This window comes from Acomys russatus, chromosome 19, assembly GCF_903995435.1.
Source record: "Acomys russatus chromosome 19, mAcoRus1.1, whole genome shotgun sequence".
Classification (NCBI taxonomy): Eukaryota; Metazoa; Chordata; class Mammalia; order Rodentia; family Muridae; genus Acomys; species Acomys russatus.
In genome coordinates this window covers 40710462-40736939 of record NC_067155.1, presented here as the reverse complement: position 1 = coordinate 40736939, position 26478 = coordinate 40710462, and the positions used below count along the sequence as shown (strand labels likewise).

The following is a 26478-nucleotide window of genomic DNA, read 5'->3' as shown; positions in this document are numbered from 1 at the left end:
TGTGTGTCTGTGTGTGCGCATGCGTGTGTGGGTGCCGGGAGAGGACAGAAGACAGCATATGATCCCTTGGAGCTGGGGATACAGGTAGATGTGAGCTGCCTGACATGGTGCTGGAAACCAAACTCACGTCCCCTGGAAGAGCAGCGACCACTATAACCAGTGGTTACCTCTCCAGACCTTTGTCTTTCTCTTTTTTCTTTGAGAGAGGGCATCTTGTTGACCTCTTACTATCCAGCCAAGAATGACCTTGAACTCCTGTCACTACAACCTAAGTGCCGGGATTACAGGCTTGTGCCACCAAACCCGCCTCTTGTGCCTCTGTCTATATGAACTCCCTCCCTCCGTCCCTCCTCTCCTTTCTTTGTCTGTCTCTTTCTCTTTCTTCTTTCCCCCTCAGTCTATGCGACTCTATAAAAACAAGGCACAGTGAGAAAGGCCAGGTACCTATTCTGGCTTAGAAAAGCCAGAACCACTGTAGACTCAATTGGTTGAAATGTCATGACTTCTGAGGTTCCACATGGGTCCCTGTAGAGGGAGCAGGGACCCCAGTGGTACCTGTGTTATTGCTGTCACTGACACCGCCACCTGAAGACTCCAGGGTTTGAAGGAAAGTCTCCAGGGGGACATGGGCCAAGGACTCTCCGACGGTGTCACGAACTCGGCTGTGTGGGGCTGTCACCACAGCACCCACGGCTGTCGCCGTCGTCATCTCTGGGGGCCGGGACATGTCTGCTGCAGAGGAAATAAAGGAGAAGTGTATGTCTCGCTACACTCCAACACAGTTCCCATGTCTCCAGCCGGCTCTACTCCACCTACTGTCTGTCAGGAGCTCACAGCTGCAGGAGGTCACACGGCTGGCCAGGCAGCCTCCCCGCGCACAGGACAGCCCTGTGTCTTCCTCGCTGTCCCTGTGGAGAGGGCAGAGCACATCTTGCCATGGGGCCTGGGCTGGGACATCATGTCCTGTCCACTCCCTCACCCTCTGTGGCCACAGTGTGAGCGACTGACCACTCCACCACGAACGTAGTGTTCCCTGAGGCTGTGGCTCATCCCTGGCACCCCATGAATACCTTCCATTGGGGGACGGTGAGATTAGTGGAGGCTGGTAGCCCCTCTGAGGCCCTCCCAGCTTTAATATCCCACAGAAAGAGGTCTGGCTGCTATGGGAAAGTCTCTGGAGCCAGTGGGCATGAGAGTAGTAGGGGAGCAATTGGTAAGCACTGTGTCGATGAGGATTGTAAGGCCCTCGGGGCTCAAGTACACTTTATTGAAATGAATCCCTCATCTTATTAGCTAGAGAAACTGCTGCCAAGTGCTCAGCTGGGTGACACTCTAGCCCCCTCACCCCTGGGCATTTTCCTGGACAGATGAGTCACCCTCTTCCTAGTCACAGCTGACCAGAAGTGCCAACCATGTCACCAACTGTGACTCCAACCAGCTTCCTCATCAATCTCCAACTCTTTTCTATAAAGTTGATGTGTTGTGTGTGTGTGTGTGTGTGTGTGTGTGTGTGTGTGTGTGTGGGTTCGAGAGGCCGGAGGCATCAGATCCCCTGGAGCTGGAGTTACAGGCAATTGTAAACGGCTGGACGTAGGCGCTGTGGATTGAACTCAGATCGCCTGGAAGAGCAACACTGCTGAGCCGTCTCTCCAGCCCCCAAATCCTATCTGAGATGAGGGGTGTGGAAGACAGAACACACGCCTAGCACTGCACAAAGCCCCGGCTTAGACACCAGGGAAGCCTTCACGTCCTCCTGCTGCTCATTTTATTATATTGCATTTTGTTTGCTTTATTATTATTTATTAATTTATTTAATATTTGGGTTTTTGAAACAGGGTTTCTCTGTGTAGCCCTAGCTTTCCTGGTACCCTCTTTGTAGACCAGGCTGGTCTTGAACTCACAGCGATCCGCCTGCCTCCGCCTCCCGAGTGCTGGGATTAAAGGCATGTGCCACCACATTCAGCCCTTATTTTGTTTTGGGGGGATGGAGCTCATTTAGCCCAGGCTAGCTCTAACTAGCTATGTAGCTGAGGATGACCCTAGGCTCCTGATCCTTCTGCCCATTTTGGGAAAAACTGATGTTGGCTCTACCTTAGTACTTAACCTGCCTGGTAGCCTGGTCTCTGGGAGGAAAGGGACAAGGCACCCCTCCCCCCACCTGTCCACCTCCCCCACCCTCGGGCCTCCAGAATACTCACCCAGGATCCACGCAGCCCTGGATGTCAGCCACCCACGAGTGCTTCTGCAGCGAGTCTATTGTCTCCAGAATGTACTCCGCTCCATTCTCCACCTGGATGGAGAGTGGCCCTGGTGACACCTCCCCCACTGCAGGGTTGGGGGGTGGGCTCAGGACCCCAGGATCAATGAGCAGAGGGTTTGCACAGTTTTGCTCACTCCTATGTCGGGTCTCATGGGTAGGAACAGAAGGGAGGGTAGTGGCATCACCCATGTTGGGGTATAGGGCTGCAGCCTGGATCATACAGGGGAGGAGACGCAGGCTCTGGAGGCCCTGGGTATGGGACAGGAGACCCAGCATGCTCAACCCATGCCCAGATAGAGTTCAAGTCAAGTGGTGTATGGGAGGGGTAACTGGCTTGTCCCAGAATTGAGGGGCTCCCAGGAGTTAGTGACTGCGATTCTTCCTACTGCTGTGGCCATGTGGCGCTCAGTGCCCTTTGTGCCTTGTTGGTTGACTTCCTGACCACCCTACGATAGGGGCTCTGTATAATCCTTATTGTTTTGTTCGAGACAGGGTTTCTCTGTGTAGCCTTGGCTGTCCTGGACTTGCTTTGTAGACCAGGCTGGCCTCGAACTCACAGAGATCCACCTGCCTCTGCCTCCTCCAAGTGCTGGGATTACAGAAGTGTGTCGCCACCACTACCACCACCACCTCCACCACCACCACCACCACCATCACCACCACCACCACCACCACCACCACCAACACCACCACCACCACCACCACCACCACCACCACCACCACCATCACCACCACCACCACCATCATCACCACCATCACCACCACCCTCCTCCACCATCACCTCCACCACCACCTCCACCACCACCACCATCACCACCACCACCACCACCACCACCACCACCACCACCTCCACCATCACCATCACCACCATCACCACCATCACCACCACCACCACCACCACCACCACCACCACCACCATCACCACCACCACCACCACCACCACCACACCATCACCACCACCACCACCACCACCACCACCACCACCACCACCACCACCACCACCACCACCACCACCACCATCACCACCACCACCACCATCATCACCACCATCACCACCACCTCCTCCACCATCACCTCCACCACCACCTCCACCACCACCACCATCACCACCACCACCACCACCACCACCACCACCACCACCTCCACCATCACCATCATCACCACCACCAACACCACCACCATCACCACCACCACCACCACCACCACCACCACCACCATCACCACCACCACCACCATCACCACCACCACCATCACCACCACCACCATCACCACCACCACCACCACCATCACCACCACCACCACCATCATCACCACCATCACCACCACCTCCTCCACCATCACCTCCACCACCACCTCCACCACCACCTCCACCACCACCATCACCACCACCACCACCAACACCACCACCACCATCACCACCATCACCACCACCACCACCAACACCACTATCACCACCACCACCACCACTGTGCCCGGCATATAGCCAAGAAGCCTGGTGTCAGAGCAAGTTGCTCAAAAGCCACACAGCAGCCAGCAGCCGTGCTAAGTCCTGAACCCGGGACTGCCAGTTGCCCAGTCTTCCTGTTCTTGGTTCCTTGTCCTGTGCACTCTGTCAAAATATAGTATTGTCCTAAGAGGATCCTGAGTGCCTTCCCTTGCCATAGGGAAATGGGTTCACAGTGGGGCTGGCAGAGGATTCCTTCTGTCTCAGGCGTGCCTGAGGACCACCCAGTAGCTGAGAATGCCAGATGGGCAGGGGCTGTGTCCCCAGCCACCAGCCTTGAGGGGACAACTCAGGACATAGAGTTGGCACATGTTTACTCAATGAATAGAAGAGTTTGTGGCTTGTATAAACACAAGCTCAACAAGAGCTTGCCAAAGAGAGTGGGGGCTCTGGCCAGCTTCAAGTGGGAGGAGCCGGCCTCCCAGAGGGGGACTCAGTCTGTTCTTTCCAGGAAGGCCTGACCACAACCCCAGGAGCCTGGACCCATGTCCCCAGCAGCCCCCACAAGCCATCCTAGTGCTGTGGGCTGGGAGGAAGGACAGGAGGTTCTCCAGACTCACTGGGGTGCCTCCCACCCACCCTCTGTGTCTTTGTTGCCTCTGTAAGGACCAGAGCCGGATCCCATACTCCACTTGCCTGTGCCTACGGACATTTGCATAACTTCAACAGGCTGGCCACCAGTGTGAGGTGGGTGTGTCTGGCTCCAGGAGGAGAGGAGAGGGGAGCTCTAACTGACCTTTACTCAGACCCAAGAAGAAATAGGGAACAGGGCTGTAACGAGCTCAAGTTGTGTAACCCAGTGCCGTGGCCTGAGGCAGCTGCAGACCTTGGGGGTGCAGTGGGGGTCTTACCTTGAGCACAAATGTGTTGTCCTTCTCAGGCATTTCCAGGGGCATGGTGGTTCGGACCTCGATGATGGCCGACAGGGGGATGCTGACCTTGGGTCTGGAAGCCTAGGGGGCCAGAAGAGGGGACAGTGAGAGGGACACCTAGGAGGCCTCAAACTCACAGAGATCCTGTAATTCACTTTGTAGACCAGGCTGTCCTCAAACTCAGAGATCCGCTGGCCTCTGCTTCCCAAGTGCTGGAATTAAAGCTGTGCGCCACCACCTCCAGGCTCATCAGTCCCATTATAGAGCCTGGAAATGTTGAGGGAGATAGCAAGAGCCCACTCTCCACGCTCACAGCAACTTAGAGGCTGCTGAATCCTAGCCCTGAGCTACGGGTGCCACCTGGCCTGCCCTCCACCTGGGGCACCCACTTCACATGAGATTCCCTCCTCTTCTCATCCTCCCTCATTCTCTTTCTTTCCTTTCTCTCTCTCTTTTCCCCCTTTCAGTATTGGGAGTTATGTCTAGGGCATCATGCAGTGGGACACGCTCTCTACCATGAAGCCCCACACTGGGGGATTCTAGGCAGGTGCTCTGCCACTGAGCCACACCCCAGCCCCTCACTGGAGGATTCTAGGCAGGTACTCTGCCACTGAGCCACACCCCAGCCCCTCACTGGGGGATTCTAGGCAGGTGCTCTGCCACTGAGCCATACCCCCAACCCCTCACTGGGGGATTCTAGGCAGGTGCTCTACCACTGAGCCACACCCCAGCCCCTCACTGGGGGGTTCTAGGCAGGGGCTCTACCACTGAGCCACACCCCATCCCCTCACTGGGGGGTTCTAGGCAGGGGCTCTACCACTGAGCCACACCCCAGCCCCTCACTGGGGGGTTCTAGGCAGGGGCTCTACCACTGAGCCACACCCCAGCCCCTCACTGGGGGATTCTAGGCAGATGCTCTACCACTGAGCCACACCCCAGCCCCTCACTGGGGGGTTCTAGGCAGGGGCTCTACCACTGAGCCACACCCCAGCCCCTCACTGGGGGGTTCTAGGCAGGGGCTCTACTACTGAGCCACACCCCAGCCCCTCACTGGGGGATTCTAGGCAGGGGCTCTACCACTGAGCCACACCCCAGCCCTTCACTGGGGAATTCCAGGCAGGTGCTCTACCAGTGAGCCATACCCCAAGCCCTTAGTTTTTGGAAATAGGCTCTCAATCTGTAGCACCGCCTGACCCAGAGCCCACTATATAGCACAGGTTGTCATGAACTTGGGGAAATTCTTCCTGAGTTTCCTGAGTTCTGAGGGTGTACAGGTGAAGGGCCAAACTTAGAATTTAAAAAACATTTTCTTCCCCTTTTTGAGACAGGGTCTCACTATGTAGCTCTGACTGGCCTGGAATCATAGCATCATAGCACAGAGACCTACACAGTGAGTCCAGGTCAGCTTGGGTTTTGTGAGATATTGTATCAAATGAAGCAAGCTGGGGATGAGGGGAAGGGCGATGGGGGTTTAGATGCCATGGCTAGTCTGGGGACTACAGTCCCTAGTGAGGGGCTGAGGTGTGGCTCTGTGGTAGAGCATCTGCCTAGAATCCCCCAAGTAGGGGCTGGAACTGAGGCTGAGTGGTAGAGGAGGACTTCTGGTTCCCACAGTGCGGGGTTGAAGGGCACATGGCTCCTAGAATAAGGAGGCTTCCTGCTTTGGGTGAGGTGTTCTGGAGCACAGCTCCCACCTCAGAACAGGGCTGTGGAGCTGGGTGCCGATAGAAGGGAATTAACATTCCAATGCTTCCATCACCGGGTAAATCAGGGGGGTCAGCAGGGCTCCTTTGGAGGATCACTCTGTGAAGGCTCCTTTATGCTCTGTTCCACAGCTCCTGGATTCACTCCCTGAGCCTCCGTGAGCTGACCTGAAGCTGACATTCCCGGCAAGGCTGGGGCTCTGGGACAGGGACTTTCTGAGGAGGAAAAGGAAGGGCCTCATATCTGCTGGATGGGAAATCTTGGCCACCCTGGACACTGTCCAGCGGGCCCTGTGCTGGGCTAATAGCAGTGACTGATGGGCTCAGCTGATCCCATCTTCACACCAGCCCGTGGCTAGGGTTGGCAATCATGGGCCGGGACAATGGGCATGTTTACAATGGTGCCTTCAACTGGGTTCCCACTGGCTGGACGTGTTTGTGTTCCTTCTCTCAGCCTGCTGTCTGAGGCCAATTGTTCTGATGTAGTTGTAGTTGCCCTCCCATCCTCAGTGCTGGGGTAGAATCTATGGCTTCATGTTTGCTAGGCAGGTGCTCTACCACTGAGGAAGGTCCCAGGCCCCTCACTGGGGGATTCCAGGCAGGTGCTCTACCACTGAGCCACACCCCAGCCCCTCACTGGGGGATTCTAGGCAGGTGCTCTACCACTGAGCCAGGTCCCAGGCCCCTCACTGGGGGATTCTAGGCAGGTGCTCTACCACTGAGCCACACCCCAGCCCCTCACTGGGGGATTCCAGGCAGGTGCTCTACCACTGAGCCAGGTCCCAGGCCCCTCACTGGGGGATTCTAGGCAGGGGCTCTACCACTGAGCCACACCCCAGCCCCTCACTGGGGGATTCTAGGCAGGTGCTCTACCACTGAGCCAGGTCCCAGGCCCCTCCCTGGGGGATTCTAGGCAGGTGCTCTACCACTGAGCCACACCCCAGCCCCTCACTGGGGGATTCTAGGCAGGTGCTCTACCACTGAGCCAGGTCCCAGGCCCCTCACTGGGGGATTCTAGGCAGGTGCTCTACCACTGAGCCACACCCCAGCCCCTCACTGGGGGATTCTAGGCAGGTGCTCTACCACTGAGCCACACCCCAGCCCCTCACTGGGGGATTCTAGGCAGGTGCTCTACCACTGAGCCACACCCCCAGCTTTACCTGCATCTCCCTATTTCTACTTCAGTTACCTTAGCTCACTTAGCTCCTGCCACCTGCTGACCACTTGTGCAGTCCAAGCTCCCCTACCTCAGGGACCCAGGAGCTCCCCTGTGCAGGCTTATACTTAGCCTGATTAGGGCAGGGTGTTAGTTTCATTGCTCTATGGTTGCTGTAAGAGGACTTGATGTCCATTCAGTGTTAGGGTGCAGGAAGTTAGAGACCTGACTCTAGCAGACACATCCAGAGATGTGAAAGAAACATGAAGGTCTCAGGTGCACCCCAAACCTGCAGACCCAAGCACCCAAGAGCTTTCAGCTACAGGGAGATCTGGAATGATAGGTGAGTGACAAGCAGTAAGGGTGTCAGTAGACATACATGGCTCTTCCTTCACCCTGGGGTAGTCACAGTGGGGAAACCCATCTTGAGCCCTCACTAAGGACCACGGGTTAGACATGGTTTGCTCCCCAAGGGTTCATGGCTTGGTGCTTTGGTCCCCAATATGGTCGTAATTGCAAGAAGGAATAGCTGGGCTTGATGGCACACACCTTTAATCCCAGCACTCAGGAGGCAGAGGCAGGTGGATCGCTGTGAGTTCGAGGCCAACCTGGTCTACAAAGCAAGTGCAGGGCGGCCAGGGCTACACAGAGAAAGCCTGTCCCGAAAAACCAAAAACCAAACCAAATCAAACAAACAAAAAAACTCCTCCAACAACAAAACAAATATGAGGCTGGTAGCCTGCTGACCTAGCTTTCAGAAGCGCTGGGGTTGCTACCCCCAGCACCATATAGCCTGGGCATGGAAATAAATGCCTATAATCCCACAATGTGGAAGATGAAAGGCAGGAGAATTAGAAATTCAGGTAACAATGAAAGCGCTGCATTTGATCCTCTAGAGCCACATGTGGAAGGCACAAACCGGCTCCCAAAGGCTATTTGCTGACCCCCACATGTGTATCCCCCCTCACTACAATAAATAAGTGTTAAAATTCTTCTTGTTGTTGTTGAGTAGGTGAACCCTTTAAGAGGCAGGACCTAGTGGAACCAGTTGGTCATTGGAGGTGTTATGTTGGGAAGAGGCTAATGTAGTTCTCAAGGGAACTTGGTTAGTTGTGTAACCAGAAGGGGTGGTTATAAAGTGAGGTCACTCTGGACTTGACCTCTTTTACACATGGCTGTTTGCCTTCTCTGTCTGCCCTACTGTGAGAAGGCAAGAAGACCTTCACATAGGTAGAATACACAGAGCTTCCTGACCTTGGATGAGCAGTTTCTAAAACCCAGCTGAACTGATCTCTCTTTCTCTCCTCCAGATGTGGTATCATGTAGCCCAGGCTGGCATGTAGCCCAGGCTGGCCTTGAAGTTGTTATACAGCCAAGGATGACATTAAACTCCTGATTCTCCTACCTCTACCTCCCCAATTCTGGTATTTTAGGCATGCAACCTTGCCCAATTTTTCTTCTTTTTTAAAAAATACACTATCTAGCTTCTAGCATTTTGTTATAGCAATAGAAGATAGTCTCATATGCTCTAGAATAAGTCACACTTCTTGTTTGTTTGTTTGTTTGTTTTTCAAGAGTTCCTCTGTGTAGCTTTGGCTGTCCTAGACTCCCTTTGTAGACCAGGCTGACCTCGAACTCACAGTGATCTGCCTGACTCTGCCTCCTGAGTGCTGGGATTAAAGGCGTGCGCCACCACACCAGGCAGAGCCGCACTTCTATGGACCGCTCCTGAGAGTTCTCTTGGGCTCTGCTAGTCTGAGAGCCCGAGGCAGGATCGGGGGCTAGGGACCTGTTTGTCTTACAGTTGAAAAGGAAGGTCTCAGTGATCGCTGTGGATCTCCCTTTGGCCAAAAGGGAAGCTGGAGTGCTCGGCAGGGACCAGTGGAAAGGCAGAGAGAGAGAGAGAGAGAGAGAGAGAGAGAGAGAGAGAGAGAGAGAGAGAGAGAGAGAGAGAGAGAGAGCACGCCAGCTGCCGTGTTCTTTCCCCCAGGGCTATGGGCACAGCAGCTATTCAGAGAGCAGCAGCTGGGACTGCCACTCAAGGCTGGAGCCACTGAAGCCTTGGGTCTCTGCCTCTGACCTCTGGGTGACCCTGGGCCAGCCACCCCTCACCAGGCTTTGGCCTCTGTCTGTAGACTTAGGTTAGTGGCACTATTCTCAGGGGCTTAAAGTTGGGTGTGGATGAAAAACCCCTTGGGAAATCTGGCGACATTGGGACTTGGGGTGAGATCTTTTCATCTCTAGCTCTGGGCAGCTCTCACTCCTGCACCTTGAGACGAGGCCGGGAGGGCAAGCCTCCAGGACACCGACTCAAGGGGTCTAGGAAGGGACCCGGGAGACTGAACCCTGGGGTGGTCAGGTCTCAAGGGACTTTACCTGCCCCCCCCCCCGCCCCCGTCCCTTTCTTTCTGGTGACTGTGTCAGTGGTGATGTTAGCACTGTCTGTGTGACTTCAGGCAGGCCAAACCCTCCTCTGAGTGTCCACTGTTTTCTTTTTTCCACACGGGGGTCTCTCATGTAGACCTGACTAGCTTCCAACTTTCTATGTAGGCAGGGATAGCCTTGAACTTCTGATCCTCCTGTTTCCAAGTGGACTGCCGCCCTGAGATTATACGGTGCTGGGGCTGGAACTCCAGGTTTCGTGAGTGCGAGGCTAGTGCCCCACGTACTGCCCTACACCCCGACACCTCTACTTTTCAATCAAGATACATTTACCTACCTGGAGCAGACCTCAAGCCTCCCTGTCCCCTACCATAGGCGGGGTTTGACCAGCAATGGCGGCAGGGACCAATGTACTCAAAGTGGCACATAAGATTCTGGTAGCTGGCAGAAGCCCTTATTTCCTTACGATGGGAAGGAAGGGGGTCACCTGACAGGACTCAGATGTTCTGAGCAGAGCTGAGGCAGCAGATGTCCAATTACCATGGAGCAGGACACAGGCCTCTCGGGGAGATGTCTGAATGGACCTTGTTGCTCCCTGACCTCATATGGAAGGTGCCCCCTCTATACAAAAACTGTCAGTCAGATCAGGCCACACAGTCCCCAAAGGAGTCCCAGTCCCTGTCGCCCTGCAGGTGAACGGGTCCCTGTGAGTGATGGGGACATTGATGGCAACAAGCGCCAAGATCCTCACCTTGGGTGGCACGAAGAACTCCAGGCGGAAGCGTTCTCCAGCGACAGCTCTTCGCAGGAGCAGGCGACACTTCTGCCATTGCCCGGTGCCCCCAGGACCCGAGGCTGCGTCGTCTGCCACCATGAAGCGCAGCGCGCCCTCACGCTGAATGTCCACTAACTCCACCTTGGCTGCCAGCGTCCGCGCCAGCCGTAGACGTCGCGTCCACTTGTCCCGAGGTTCAGAGGAAGGCTCGGCAGCCTTGGGGGTGGACCCAGCATCGGGCTCTGGAGACGAGCGCCGGTGCCATAGGTCACGTACTCCGTCCACCACGCACAGGCTCATGTTACGCAGTGAGAAGCCCTTGCGGACACGGGCCTTGGTAGCCGAGTGGGCAGACACGTCCTCTGAGCTGCGTGAGTGGCCATAGGTTGCAACCTTGAGCGCCGATGTCACTGAGGCCACAGCAGGCTCGGGCTCCATGGTGTCCGCTGCTGTCCCCAGCACGCGGCGCACCTCTTCGCTGAAGACTGCCAAGAAGTTGGCTGCAAAGTGGCGGGAGAATGAGGTCCCTGCGTCAGGCGTGTCGTAAGTTGGGTTGTCCCGAAGGAAGCGGCAGAATTTGTGAGCGAAGTCCACAGCAGCCACCTGGGCATGAAGCTCGCAGAACTGCCGCCAGTCGGGGACTGGGGCGGGGGCGGGGGCGGAGGCCGAGCCGGGGGTGGCACCATTCATGGCTTTGGTCCCATGGCAGCCTCGGGCTGAGAGGAACAAAGTAGGTAAGTGTTTCTTTTATGCTTTCCTTCCTTCCTTCCTTCCTTCCTTCCTTCCTTCCTTCCTTCCTTCCTTCCTTCCAGAGTCTCTTGTAGTCCAGGTTAGCATCAGACTCCGTACATAGCAGAAGATGACCTTGAACTTCTGATCCTGTCTCTACACCTCATGTGCTGGGAAGCCAGGCACGTACCACCACACTCCCTGGGATACCTTGCTCCACAGCAGCTCTGTGTGAGCGTGTGCCAACCCACTGAGGCTGGAGACGCCGACCAGTGTGCAAGTAACAGGTCCTAAACAGCTTTTTTTTTGGGGGGGGGGAAACTCCAGGGTCACTGATTTCTGGATCTGGTCAAGGGGACAGGCATCTTCCTGTGGTGCCCCATGAGCTTTGGACACCCTGGTGCTCTTCAGTAACCTCTCCAAGGTCCCCAGGCCCTAGAGAAGAGGATGTAGGGATTTCCTGGAGCTGGAGTTACAGGAGGTTGTGAGCTGCTGTGTGGGTGCTGGGGACCTTACTTGGCAAGACCTTCCTCTTCAAGAGCAAAAAGTGTCCTTTTGTTTGTTTGCTATTTTGTTTTTCAAGACAGGGTTTCTCTGTGTAGCCCTGGCTGTCCTGGACTCGCTTTGTAGACCAGGCTGGCTTCGAACTCACAGAGCTCCACCTGCCTCTGCCTCTCGAGTGCTGGGATTAAAGGCCTGCGCCACCATGTCCGGCTGCAACAAGTGTTCTTAACCTCACAGCCATCTCTGCAGCCCCTATGGACCGTTGCTTTAAGCACTGTCTCTCCCTTCATTCTGGACGTCCTGACCTAAGTAAGCTGTTTGTTCTGTCTCTTCCTCCCACCATGTCCTGTCTGAGCAAGGAACTAAGGGCTAGCTGACCACAGCCTTCAACCTCTGAAATGTAAGTCAAAAGAAGTTCTTTCCCCTCTACATTGCTCCTGGGTGTCTGTTCGAGTGACAAGGGGTTTGCACTCAGTTTCAGGGTCTTTAACCCAGATCTTCCTGATCCTGGGACTTTGGGAGGGGGTCATCTTCCCTAATGGCTCGAAGATGACTATTGTTATTATTGGTGTTGAAGGCCCTTAGGACTTGTGTCCCCCCCCCCCCCCCCCCCCCCCCCCCGTCCCCGGTAGTTTGCATGTTGTTCCTTCAAGAACTCCCATCCCCACTGGACCAATCTAGAAATCCCAGCTGTCTCTTCATTCCAGCTTCTTCTACTTTGTTGCTAGGCAACTCCATCTTTTACCACTTAGGATGGGTAAACTGCAGAGTGCATGTCAGGTAGTCATCTGAGGGAGACTTGCTTCTTGTTGTGGTCAAAGTCCCTGGGAAGACAAACCCAGCTGGTTCTGCCTCCCTCACCCATTTTCCCCCCTTGGATTGTACCCAGTGCCTCCTTGCAAATTATTTAATGGCTTTACCTCTGAGTGACACCCCTAGCCCCTTACTGGGGACCTCTAGGCAATGGCTCTACCTCTGAGCCACTTCCCCAGCCCCTCCATCTATTTTCCTTTGGTAACTTTGACCTTAAGTTAGTGAAGAAAAAACAAAACAAAACAAAACAAAAACCCCAAGGATATTAAGTAGGGAGACGCAGGCCTCCCTGGCAGCCCCCTGTTGGAGATGCCAGTTTAGTGCAGAGTGTTGAAGGCCAGCACCCATCCTTCTAAACTGCAGAGGCTCACGCTCTCTCCTGTCCTCACAGGATCCCCATGGCTCTGGGCTTGCCCCTGCTCCTGCTCTACAGCCCTTGACAACCCCATCTCAGATCTCCCCTTGTATTCAAGCCCTCTAATTAAACTCTAGGTAACAACAACAACAGTAACAACAGCTGTTTGACCTCTGGACAGCATCTTTGGGGCCTCTGGGTCAGAGGGCACAAGGGAATCCCCTCCCTTCTTAGGCCACAGCAGCTGTCATTAAGTATGGGATCCAGAGATGGAAAGGTGGCTCTGCAGGTAAGAGCACTGGCTGCTCTTCCAGAGGACCAGGGTTCAATTCCCAGCATCCACATGGCATCTGTAACTCCTGTTCCAGGGGATCTGACACCCTCACATGGATATACATGCAGTCAAAACATCAATGTACATAAAATAAAAATAAATAAATAAATCTCACACACACACACACACACACACACACAGAGTACGGGATCCACCTGCCTGAGACAGGTGCCAGGGGTTCATGCCTATAGATGTGACAAAGATGACACCCACTGCAGAGTAAGCAGTGATTGGGTGGGACTTATCAGGACTTTTAGAAATCAGAGGGTGGTGTGGAAAGTCCACGAAGGTAGAGAGACGTGGGTGCTGGGACCCTCAGGGGCGTCATCGGGCCTGACCCTTACTCTATCTTGCTCCCCAACTCCTAATGAAGCCTCTTCCTCTGGGAAGCCTTCCTTGATCTCCTCTGCCCAGGCTGGCACAGGTGTCTCCCTCTGAGTGTCCTCAGTCCCCTCTTGAGCGTCCCTCTAGCAAGCTACCACTTGCTCCGCTTTCTGTGCATGCTTTTAAGTCTATTTCCCCAGCTGGCATTAGGCATTCTTTGGGAGTGGGAGGTAGCCTTGAGTGTCATAGCTCAGGTTCCTAATACTTGCTCTTTCCCTGGGAGCAGAGCTGGCTGCACCTGCCAAGCTAACCACCACCACTACCACCATTACCACCACCACCATCATCACCACCACCACCACCTCCATGGCCTCCAAGAAGGACGGCACTATACCCCTGAGGAGCTGCCCTAAGTCCACACACTCACCCAGTAAGCCATCTCCTGCTCTGTGTGCTATGGCATGGGTGAACATGGGTGGAAGACTGGGTATGGGCCTGTGTGGAGGCTGCCAGGAGGTCAACCTCAGCACTGGGTTTTCAGGCTTCTGTCTTTGTCCCTCCCTGCTGCCCGTGGAAACCGTGGAAGGGAGAAGGAATAGAGTCACAGGGGACACGGCCTACATAGGGTTGCACCTAAACCAGGTGGGGATCAGATTCTGCCAAGATTCAGGCAGATGTGTTGTGTCCTAAGCAGGAGACTGGCTAGGCCTTTCCTTCCCTCCTGTCTACAAGCCCACTGGCAGGTTAGCATGGCATCAGTATAGATACCTTTGCCCCATGCTACACAGAACAGGGAAAGCAGCGCATGGTGGTTGCGTGCCTATAGTCCTAGCATTGGGAGGGTGAGGCAGGAGGATTGAAAGTTTTAGGTAACTCTGAACTAGATAAAAAAATCCCAGCCTAGCTTGGGCCATAAAGCAAGATTTTTATCTTGAAATGAAAACAAAGAAACAAATGTACTGAAGGGAGGTCAGAAAACACCCTCACCTAGTTACAGACAGGGCTCCCAGAACTCACACATGGCAGAGACAGAAGGAGGCTGGCTGTGTGCTGCAGACCAGTAGACCCACACAAGGAAGCGCTATTCCCAACAGCCCCTGGGGCCGGATCCAGGGAGGAAATGAAGTCCTTGATCTTGGCTGACATTCCCAAATTCTGAGCATCACTTGGGGCTTACCCATCCCTGGAAGGACAGCTCAGGAAGCGAGCTCTCTCGTCAGGGCAGGGCCTGGCTCCATCCCCTTTGGCCAGGAGGTGCTTCCTACCACACTGCCCGGTGGAGATCAGCCAGTACGTGACAATCAATGACTATGGCACCAGATAGTAGGAAAGCAGGGTCAGCGAGCAGATCCCAGAAGTACCAGAAGCAGGGTGGACAGTGTCATCGTATGTCCCCATCAGGGGCTGGCTTAGGAGGGTTATGAATTAGGTCAGGCATGGTAGCACACACCTTTATCCCAGCACTTGGGAGGCAGAGGCAGGCAGATTGTAGCCTGGTCTACAAAGCGAGTCCAGGACAGTCAAGACTACACAGAGAAACCCTGTCTTAAAAAAAAAAAAAAAAAAAAAGAATTATGAATTAAAGCCCCTGGCTTAGCCGGGCGTGGTGGCGCACGCCTTTAATCCCAGCACTCAGGAGGCAGAGGCAGGCGGATCGCTGTGAGTTCAAGGCCAGCCTGGTCTACAAAGTGAGTCCAGGATGGCTAAGGCTACACAGAGAAACCCTGTCTCGAAAAAAAAAAAAAAAAAAAAAAAAAAAAAAAAAAAAAGCCCCTGGCTTTGGCCTCTTTTTCCTCCTGTTGCCCTGGATTGCATTGCTTTTCTCCTCAGCCTTCAGGTGTATAGAGAGGGTTTTTTTTTTTTTTTTTTTTTTTTTACATTTGTATGTGGTGGTGGTGGGGGGGGGCAGGGGACATGCACATGTCACAGCACATATCTGGAAGACAGAGCACAATTTATGGGAGTTGGTTCCAAGGATTGAACACAGATTGTCAAGCTCGGTGGCAAGCCCCTGTACCCGCTGAGTCATCTTACTGGCCCTGTGTGTGTGTGTGTGTGTGTGTGTGTGTGTGTGTGTGTGTGTGTGTTACAGACATATGTGTGGAAGACAGAGGATGTCCACACCCTGCTCTAGTTATCACTCTCCTCCTTATTTCACTGAGACGAGGGTCTCCTACTGGTCCCAGAGGTAGTTCGGCAGGCAGCAAGTCCTGTTAATCCTCAGGCCTCTGCCAGGGGTGGAGGGTGGGGGGGTGGGGGGAGGTCACAGTGCATACGGCCACATCCAGCTGCTGAGATTAGAACTCAAGGAGTCTTATACCTTCAGAGTAAGTGCTCTTACCCACTGAGCCATCTCCCTACCCTCCAACCCTGTCTTTTCCTGGGAAGTATCCCTCTGTGCTTATGTCCTGTGGCCCTTGACTTTCTGGTTATGTCCCAACTTTCCTCCCGCAGCCCCAGATGCTAGAAGAAGCCCAGTGACTCAGCCCTAGGAGGAGTGTGCTCTGTCCTGGCTCAACTCTCTATCGCCCGGAGCCTCGGTTTCTCTATCAATATAACGGAAGGCTGGAGCAGGGGCCCCATTAAAATAGGCAAGTATGAGCCGGGGCGTGGTGGCGCATGCCTTTAATCCTAGCACTCAGGAGGCAGAGGCAGGCGGACTGCTGCGAGTTTGAGGACAGCCTGGTCTACAAAGTGAGTTTAGGACAACCAAGGCTACACAGAGAAACCCTGTCTTGAAAAACCAAACCAAACCAAACCCAAACAAAAAACCTGGAAAAAAACAAAAACAAAAACGCAAATATGGTCCCTGGATGTTGACGACCGAGGACCAACTGCAACCTACAAGGACCAGGGACAGGTAGGAGGTGCCTTTACTTTCACCAGCATCCCAAGACCTTTGGGCAGAGATAAAGACAAAGCCTTCTGGACCAGGAGTGAGAGGTGGTAGGTCCCAGGTCCTGGGTAGGTCTGCCATCCTCCACACTTCACTACAATGGAATCTGTCTGGTCTTAGTTCCTCAGCCTGGAAAGATGCTGCTGTGTTTACTGTTTTTGAAATAGTCGCTTAGGTGGCTGAGGCTGGCCTCGAACTCACTATATTGCCAAAAATGACCTTGACCTCTTCATCTCCAAGGCTTCTACTTACTGCGTACTGCGTACTCCCATTTATTGGAGACTAGGGAAGGAAACCAGCCAGGCACGCATGCCGGGCAGGCACCCCACGGGGACTCAGTTATCTCCAGTGCCTGCCTTTTTGGCTTTGTTGTTCTTAAGTGGGATGGGCTTCAGCGGAGGAGGGGAGGGGAGGTCGGGGCAGGGGTAGCCTGGCTCATGGTCTTACAAAAGCCACATCATTGACTAACCTCAAGGCCAGACACCCAGACCGAGTCATCACTCAGACAGGGGCAGCAAGAGGGGGTGGAAGGCTTTCCGGTAGTAAAAATAGCGCTGACAATCGGAAAGGCGGTGGGGGGGGCTGTCTTCAACCCCCGGCAGCAGTGAGCAGTTCCGGACCCCAAGGCCTGGTCATTCCTTAAAATATTGATGAGGCCGCCTCACTGCTCTGCGCTAATGGGCAGAGCACGCTAATCTATCCAGCACTCAGTGGGCGGGGAGATGTGGCGGCCCCGCCCCCTGCCCAGGAGGCTCTCAGGTTTCTGGGAAACCCTTGCTGTGGCAACAAAAACCTCCCCTTTGCTACCTTTCTTGTTCAGGAGCCGAAAAATACCCTCCTCTCCCGTGAAGGGAAGAGTGGGGAGTCTAAGGTCCCTCAGGGTGCGATCTACTGGCTACTCAGGGTGCCTATGTCTGATGTGCCTTTAACAGCGGCCAGGAGGATGCCGGCAGCATCAGGCAAGATGGCCCTTTTTACTACTCCTTAATTTGTGCGGGATCACCATCGGCATGAGAGGAAGAGATGGTCAGAAGGAAAGCTCATCTATTTTAGGCGAGACAGTGCTCTCCTTTAATGAGCCATTCATTATAGGGAAACTGAGGCCCCTTGGGGAACCCCGCCCCCAACCATAAGAGCAGTCTGCTGTCTCTCCTATAGGACTTTCCTGGAACTGGCCCCAGCCATGCGTGATTGCTCATGTCCTCCCTTTGCCATAGTGACCTGTGACCTGGTTTGACCATGCCGCTCAGCCTCCCACTGACAGCCAGCCCCCTGTGGCTCCAGCTTCATCTCTCTCCATGCAGTCCACCCACATTCCTCCAGCCCAGGGTGGCACCCACTGACAATGTTAGGTACCTGGGCATTGCTTCTCAGGGCCGCCTTACCTCTCACCTTGGTGAGGATCACATGTACACAGCAGGTTCTGAACCAGAGCCTCACGCAAGCTGGAATTTCCCACCCTTTCCCACCTCTATGATGCTGGCCTTGGGTAGAAGAAGTCAGCGTGACTTTTGAGTCTATGGGAGCTGGCCTATAGTGTATTTTCCTAGCACACAGAAAGCCCTGGCTTCCCAGCCCCAGGACTACATATACAGGCATGGCGGTACATGTCTGTAATCCCAGCACTCAGTATGTAGAGACAGAGGATCAGGAGTTCAAGGCCAGCTTGGGCTATATAACATGTTCAAGGCTACCCTGGGCTGCTTGAAACCCTTGCTTCAGAACAACACATAAAGAATGGTCATGACCGGGTGGTGGTGATGCTCGCCTTTAATCCCAGCACGTGAGAGGCAGAGGCAGGCGGATCACTGTGAGTTCGAGGCCAGCCTGGTCTACAAAAGGAGTCCAGGACAGCCAAGGCTACACAGAGAAACCCTGTCTCAAAAAACAAAACAAAACAAAACAAAACAACCCCCCCCCCAAAAAAAAACCAAACCAAACCAAACCAAAAAAAGAATGGTTGTGGATATAGATTTGATTGGTAGAGACCTTGCCTAGCACGTGAGAAGCCTTGGGGTCTGCCCTCAGCACTAAATAAACCTGGCAGTGGTGGCTGGTGTCTGTAATCCCAGCACTTGAGAGGCAGAGGCAGAGAGATCAGGAGTTCAAGGCTGTACTGGGCTACAGGGAACCTTCCTTTGCCTCAAAAGGAAAAAAAAAAAAAAGTATTGGCTCTGCCGTTTTACAGGTGGGTGGTAGGGGTCTCTGCGTAGTCTTGGCTTTCTCTAAACCCAAACATTCCCCTCCATCCTGGTGGGGAGGTGAAGGGGCCAGATGGACTAGGTCTGAACCCCAAGTTGTCTGCCTCCCAGTCCGGTGGCTCACACATCTAATGCGGCCTCAGTTTCCCCATCCCCACCTATGAAGATGGAGGGTCAGAACAGGGCAGTGGTGGTGCACGCCTTTGATCCCAGCATTCAGGAAGCAGAGGCAAGTGGATCTCTGTGAGTTCCAGGCTAGCCTGGTCTACAGAGTGAGTTCTAGGACAGCCACGGGTATACAGAGAAACTCTGTCTCAAACAACACAACACAAAACATAAAACAACAAACAATGAGGCTCAGAGAATACTGGCTTCACAGTTGGTAGCCCTGTGTGGTGATGCATGCCTGTAATCCCAGAAGGCAGAGCAGGAGGATCAGGAGCCCAAGGCCATTTATTCTCAGCAACATAACAGGGTGGAAGCTGCTCTGGTTGACATGAGACTCCATCTCAAAATAAAGTCCACAGGACCAGAGAGATGGCTCAGTGGTTAAAGCCACTTGCTGCCAAACCTGAAAGCCACAGTTTGAGACCAAGATGGTAGAAGAAGAAAACTAACTCTTGCAAGTTGTTCTCTGACCGACATACCTGCAAGGCAGTGCATGTGTAGACACATGGAAAATAAATAGCTTAACTTTTAAAATTAAAAGTAGATAGAAGCCAGGTGTGGTGGCGCAGGCCTTTAATCCCAGCCCTCTGGGGCGCAGAGGAAGGTGGATCGCTGTGAGTTCAAAGCCAGCCTTGTCTACAAAGTGAGTCCAGGACAGCCAAGGCTACACAGAGAATTCTGTTGCAAAAAACCAAACCAAACCAACCAACCAACCAACCAAACAAACAAAAAGTAAATAAGAATCAAAAAGTAGCTTGTTTCGATATTAAAGTTGCCCCGCCTCTATTTCCTAAATGAGTTTTGTGAGTCTCCTCTTTTGCTTGTGCACTTGGGCACCCGGGAGACTTATCCCTCGTATCCCTGTTTCTTACTTTCCTCCCCACTCAAGTCCCTAGAACTCGAGGATCCATACTGTGGCCCAGGGGAGTTCTAGAAACCCTTGCGTGACTGGGCCACCTTCCTCAGCTGACATCTTCTCTGTCACAAAGGCCCCTCCCACTGCCCTAGCCAAAGAAATGGGTTTCTGGCAGCTGAGGGGCCCAGACTTTCACTGAATTTGTACAAGGCCACGCCCCCCTAGGGTTATCAGACCCAGGGTGCAGAATGAGTGAAGTTCCAAGCCTGTCTCTTCCTGTAGCTCGCATTCCCAGCAGAATTCCTTCAAGGGCACAGAAGGGGGACCCAGTGCCTGCTTTTGGGGAACGGAGAGCAGGGGGCCCACAGCTGGGACCTGCAGTAAGTAGGGGTCAGAAGAACAGGGTTAGGTACTGGGATCACACACTAAGCTGGGGTGGGGGATGTCTCAAAAGGCTGGTCGATTTTTTCCTCAGGAGCACCCAGTGCTGGACAGCTCCCCAACTCTCTGCTAGGCTGGCTCTCACCCTACCTGAGCTTTTGGGGGTGGCGGTGCTCTAAAGCAGTGGTGCCCAGATCTGGCTTAGGCTTAGGACTTAGTAGTCTCTTCTTCTTCCAGTGTTGTGTGCTGTATTTGGGTGCTGATCCAGTACCCCCAAACCTACAATGCCCTCTGCCTGCCATTCAGTTTATGTGTGCGTGCATGCACTTTAGAGGTTGACATCAGGTGACTTCCTCAATCTCTCTACTTTTTTTTTGAGACAGAGTTTCACTGTGTAGCCTTGGCCAGCTTTGTAGACCAGGCTGTCATCGAACTCACAGAGATCCACCTGCCTCTGCCTCCCCAAGTGCTGGGATTAAAGGTGTGCGCCACCACGCCCTGCTCTACCTTGTCTTTTGAGAGAGGGTCTTGAAGATGTGGCCTGGTTGGCTGGCCAGCAAGTCCCCAGGGATCTTCCTGTCTCCCTTTCCCCAGATCTGGGGTTACAGGCATGCACATCAGTGTGTGGGTTCTGGGGATGGATGTGACCCATGCCCTCATATGTGTGGCAAACACTAACAACTGAGCCGTCTTGCTAGCTGCTCCTCTGTGTGTGTACATGGGTATGTGTGTGTGTTTTTCCTGACACACATGAGTGATTCCTGAGACCTCCCTCCTGAGACCCCCACTCAGTTCTGCATGCTGCAGATGCTAATTAAGGATTTCCTATGATCTTCTCTGACACTAGGGACCCAGCCTGGCATCACTTCACCCTCCCCACTCCTGCATTCCAGCAGCTGGCAAGCCTGCACCTCACATGAGCCTGGAGAGCCCCTTCATCTCCTGGGTTGCCTCTACTCTGGCCCTTTTATAACACCTGTGGCTTGTGACTGTCTCCTTCATCAGACTGTGACTTCAGATAACTTGCCCGCTCCCCCCCAATCCTCAGAGGGTTTACAAGTATCTATAGGGTACAGCCCTGGCCTACTTCACCCAGAGGAAGAAAACAACGTACTCCCACACAGCCACACCCCCACTTACTGCGTCCACAAAAAGGTGTGGGCTTGAATTCATGTTGAGGGTACACATGCTGTCCCTGGGGACAGAACACAGCCATAAAAAGACACCCAGCTAGGTGAGAGTGAAAGAGAGTTTGTTAGAATCAGGAACTGTGGCAGCCCCTATAGTCCCACATGAACTGTCAAAGATAGGTGGTGAGGCAGGCTCGGAGACTGACTAAATCCCACAGGGGCTGCAGCCTGGAGGCTCATGGCACCTGAACCCTACCCCCTTCAGCCTTTATCAGGGCTCAGGGGACCATGCAAGAAATAAGTCTCAGCTTGGGGCATGGCAATGCACGCTCCAGCATTTAGGAGGTAAGGTCAAGGGGGTCTGCAGGTCATCCTGGGTAAAATAGTGTGGTAGAGGCTATCCTGGGTTGCACGAGACTCTGTCTCAAAACAAGGACACTAGGTGGTGGCGGCAAATGCTTTTGATCCCATGACTCAGGAGGCAGAGACAGGCGGATCTCTGTCTAGGCCAGATGTACAGAATGAGTTCCAGGACAGCCAAGGCCACATAGAAAAACCATGTCTTGAAACAAAACACAAAACAAAACAAAACAAAACAAAAGCAAGGGCTATCAAAATGACTCGCTATATAAAGGTGCTTGCCACCAAGCCTGCTGACCCCTGTTCGGTACCCAGGACCACACCGTGGAAGGAGAGAACTGACTTCCAAACTTGTCCTCTGATGTCCACATATGTGCCACAGCGGGCCATCCCCTCCTCCATACATACATATAAATGTAATAAAAATTTTAAAACAAAACAAAACAAGAGCTCAAGCTCTTGCCAGAGAGAAGTGGCTTGAAGGTCTCTGACTTGTGGACTGTGTGGCTTTGGGCAAATCACTTCACTTCCCCTAACTTTGTTTTGTGACAATGCTCACAGCTCGGCACGGGTCGAAGGCTTAGCCCTAGGAGGCACAGGGCCCACTGGCTGGATGTCCTTGCCTTCAGCACTCTGTGTGTTTGTGTGTGTGTGTGTGTGTGTGTGTGTGTGTGTGTGGTGGTGGTGGTGGTGGTGGTGGTGGTGATGGCAGGGTGTGTGTGTGTTCCAAGTCCTCCTTGGGGACTCCTAGTAAGTAGGTAAGAGGGACTAAGAAGCTTTGGAAAGCATTTCTTCATAATTGGGGGTGGGAGGGAGAAAAGTGTGTGTATTAACTCTCTGCTCCCCAGAACTGTCCAATTACCCAGCATCCACAGCCCTCACTTCCAACATCCACATGGTCCAGGGTGAGAGTGTAGGCTCCCTACAGAGGCTAAGAGGGCAATGGGTAGAGGACAGCAGCTGGTGGGACACCCTGCCTCCGAGGCTGCTTTGCCTGCATTAAACGGAGCCTGCTGTGAAAAGGGCTCAGCAGCTAAACATACTTGCTATCTGACCCTGTAAGCTTGTCAACTGGAACCCACATAAAGGTGGAAAGAGACACCCAAGGCCACGGGGCTATTCTCTGATCTTTGCATGTGCACTGAGGCATATGTGCCCCACACACCATACACAAACACCAATAATAAATATAATTTAAGTGTCAATTAAATACAGGCAGATCTTTCTGAGTTCAAGGCCAACCTGGTCTACAAAGAGAGTTCCAGGCCAGCCAGGGATCCATAATGAGACCGTTTTAAGCAATAATAACAACAACAACAACAGCCAACTAAACAAAAACATGGTGCCTCATACTAGCCTAATGGGATTTTGTAAGATTTTTTTTTTCCCCAAACATCTTGGAAGCCAAAAAGAGATATAGTGAAGATGAGACAGTGCAGGGTCTTCAGATTCCCTGCCCCCATAACCTCCTGAGGAGACTTCTTAGCTGGGCTCCTGCCCAAGTAGGAGAGGTGCTCCCTGAGGGGGACAATTCTAGCATGTCCCCAGGCAGAAACACCATTTTTTTTATTTGGCACACAGCATAATTCAGCTCAGAGGGTAGAGAGATCAGGTTGACCAGATGGCTCAATGGGTTTCAACACTAGCTGTCTAGGCTTATGGCCTGAGTTTGATTCCCTGGAACCCTTGTAAAGAAAGAACTCTCGAAAGTTGTCCTCTGATACACACACACACACTCACAAATAAACAAGCATTTTTTAAAAAATTCACAAAGGGGCAGAGAAGTTCAACACCGGCCTGACAGCCCCACCCCCTGCATCACTTCGGGTGAACTAGGCTCTGGCTTACTCATGATCACAGCCTCTTGGGGGGAATACCCTGCGACTCTCTGGTTACTGCAGACTTCTGACCCTGAAGACCCCATTGAGGGGGATTATGCGAGGGTAGAAGAATAGGAAAGCCCTGGCGGGCCCCTGCCTCTGCCTGGCTTGGAGCCCCCCCACCCCCGCAGCCCTGGCGCGGTTCTTACTCGCGAAGCTCACAGGTTCATCAATGGCCTAGGCCGAAGGGGCTGAATGGAGGGCACTAACCCGCCCCTTCTTAAAGGAGCAGGCCTGTCACCATCGGCGACAAATCCCGGGCGTCTCTGGAGCTCCAGAGTGAGCGGGTCACGAATGATGGCTGTGCGAAAGGGGGCCTGGGCTGGAAGGAGGATGACCCCACGAGGTAACTGTGGCCCCACTGGGGTCTCTCCAGACCCCGGCGTGTAGCCATCACCCTCATTCTGGATTGACCCACCTCCTCCCAGACCCGGGAAGAGACCTGAACGTCGCCCCCCCCCCCAGGCTCGGATCCCTTCCTGTAGAGGAGCCCCTCCAACCAGCCTGGGTCCGATGAGGAAAAGGGGACCCAGCTGCTCCAGAGGTGGCTTCTAACCCCCGCCCCAGCTTCCCATTACTCTCCCCTTCGCCTGGGCTGTGAGTCCGGGATCTGATTCCAGCGGGGCTCATCCCCTCTGTCGCGCGTCCTCCTCCCTCCCACCGGTGCACACAAAGACGACACGCTCGGACCCGGGCGCGTGCGGTCGCGTTTCCCGGGGTGGCGGTGAGCGCGCGCGCGCGCACACACACACACACACTCACACTCACACACACACACCTGGGGGACAGCTGGGCACCGGGTGGGGTAAAGGACCATGGGGACAGGAAACTGAGGACAAGCAGGCCGTACCTACAGGCGCGCAGCTTCGGCCGCGCGGGCCGGGGCGCCCAAGGAGCGCTGCCCCGACCGCGGCCGGGATCCCAGGACCCTGCGGCGCATGGCCCTCCGGGCCAGAGCTCCGCTCTTGGTGGCCGGTGGTGGCGGCGGCGGTAGCTCCTGCTTCCCTGGCCTGCAGCTTGCAGGCTCGTTTGCTCTTGCGATCTCGGCGCGGCCCCCTTGAGGTTCTCTCCCTCTTTGGGCTCCCCAGCTCCGCGCGTTCCGAGCCCAGCCTCGCGCGCCGCGCGCCCCTGCTGCTCCCTCCACGCCCCTGGCCCTCCTCCCTGCCCAAGCAGCGCGCGCCTCTGGGCCCCGCCCCACCACTAGTCCCCCCCCAACACGCCCACCCTCCCTTTTCAGGCCCCTCCCTTGCCGCAACCCCCCCCCCCCCCAGCCTGAGTCTCTAGCCACGCCCCCGAGTCGCCCCCCCCCCCCCCCAGTAGTGCTCTTTTTTTCTCAGGAGCCCTAGTGGCGCCGGTCAACTGGCCTGTCTTCCTCCGGACAGTGTCTGAGCCAAAAGACCTGACCCGGCTGCCCAGGTCTCGTGGCCAGTCCTAGGAATACCTCTCACGTGGGAACGTCTCCCGGAGCCTGGGGTAGTAGCCCCCAAGGGCAGGATTGGAGGGTGTTCTATGTGGTGGGTCACCCTGGGCGTGGATACCCTGGAAATATTCCTGGGTTATGAGATTCAGACGGGGGCGGGAGCTGTAGGCCGACCCTCCGCCGCGAGGACAATGGGAGCCTCGAGTAGGTCCAGATGTCGCAACCGAGGAAATGTCTGTCTGGTTCTCAAGCTTCCAGAAACCGAGAGCCACGCCCCCTGCCCTCCGGGTGCGGGGAAATCGTCCGGGATCCCAGGGTCAGGGAAGATCCCCCTACACTCAGGACCTCGCCACGCAACTTTATTGTGGTGTTGGGGAGACTGGCCCCACTAAGCGAGGTGTCTGAGGTTGTCCGGAACTCCCTGAAGTCCTCACTCTGGGTTGGCTACAGAACCAGAACTAGGAATTTCTGGTTTGATCCCTGTAGCAACGCTCTAGGGCCCGGGAGGAGGGGTGAGGGGGGGCGGGGGACGAGGGGAAGGAAGGAAGGTGTGGGAGGAGCCAGGTGTATTGATTTATGCTAGTAATCCCTGGGTAAGGTGAGGCCGAAGGGAGCAAGCTCTGGTTTGAGGCCAGCCTTGGGTATATAAGACACTGTCTCAAAAAGCCAAAACCAAAAAGAACAAAAACCCACAGGTGTGTTAGAGGCTGGTCAGGGATGAGACCTATATAGGTCTTACTTCCGCAGTGGATATGGTCCCTTGGGTCTGCTCTCCTCTCCTTGCTCCCACAGCAGGCATGACTGGTCTACTTCCCTCGGTGCTGATCTCAGGCTGTAATGCACCTGGAGTGACTCCATCTGCTGCCTTCCTCCCATCCACCGTGGCCTCTGACCTCTGTAAAGTCCTTTCGCTCACAGGAAATCAGAGACTCAACGATTACTTCCCAGGAAGTAGCAGGGGTGGCATGGAAATGGGGGGGGGTGGTGACCCTAGGGAAATGGGGGGTGTGCTCAGGACAGGAGGCCTGCCCCGGATTACCTGTCCCTTCTCAGTGACACACGGGCCAGCAGCGGCTCTGTTTCTGGAGCTGGCCAGCAAACACTTAATGAAAGCGTAGGCTGCAATCCAGCCATTGATTGGCCTTGTGTGGCTGGAAACCAGAAAGCCTGTGAATGAACTCAGGAAGGGTGGGATAGGGGCTGGAGAGAAACTCTGTGTGGTCTGGCTAGGGAACCCACTGTCCCCACCATCCGGGAGGGTGGGGTGGGGTGGGGGAAAGCTGGGGCAAGAAAGAGGACTCACCTGATTGTAAGTTGTGGCTTGAGTTGGATGGCGGGCTGTCAGTGGCTGGCGACGATTCTGGGGTGGGAAAACCCCTGGGACAAGACAATAGTCCTGATTCCCCAAGAGGAGGAAGTGAGAAGCGAGAGTCTGAGGACCCACATGAGGAACTGACCAGAGACACTGAGGAGGG

At 54.4% G+C, this 26478-nt stretch overlaps 1 protein-coding gene across 3 annotated transcripts in view; it reads right to left on the bottom strand.

Annotated features, from left to right (window-relative positions):
- Positions 1 to 25786, bottom strand: part of Sh2b2 (SH2B adaptor protein 2) — a 30288-nt gene extending 4502 nt beyond the window's left edge. Inside the window, exons 1-6 of one of the 3 annotated variants that reach the window (XM_051161270.1) lie at positions 25743 to 25786; positions 10629 to 11368; positions 4616 to 4717; positions 2199 to 2290; positions 817 to 908; positions 556 to 732 (exon numbers count right to left, since the gene is read on the bottom strand). In XM_051161270.1, coding sequence (XP_051017227.1) covers positions 556 to 732; positions 817 to 908; positions 2199 to 2290; positions 4616 to 4717; positions 10629 to 11342 — 1177 coding nt within the window. In that variant the 5' untranslated portion in view covers positions 11343 to 11368; positions 25743 to 25786. Of the gene's footprint in view, positions 1 to 555; positions 733 to 816; positions 909 to 2198; positions 2291 to 4615; positions 4718 to 10628; positions 11369 to 24433; positions 24720 to 25742 lie in introns of those variants that run through there. The other 2 variants (XM_051161269.1, XM_051161271.1) reach the window with 2 other exon arrangements.
- Between the last annotated feature and the right edge of the window lie 692 nt (positions 25787 to 26478).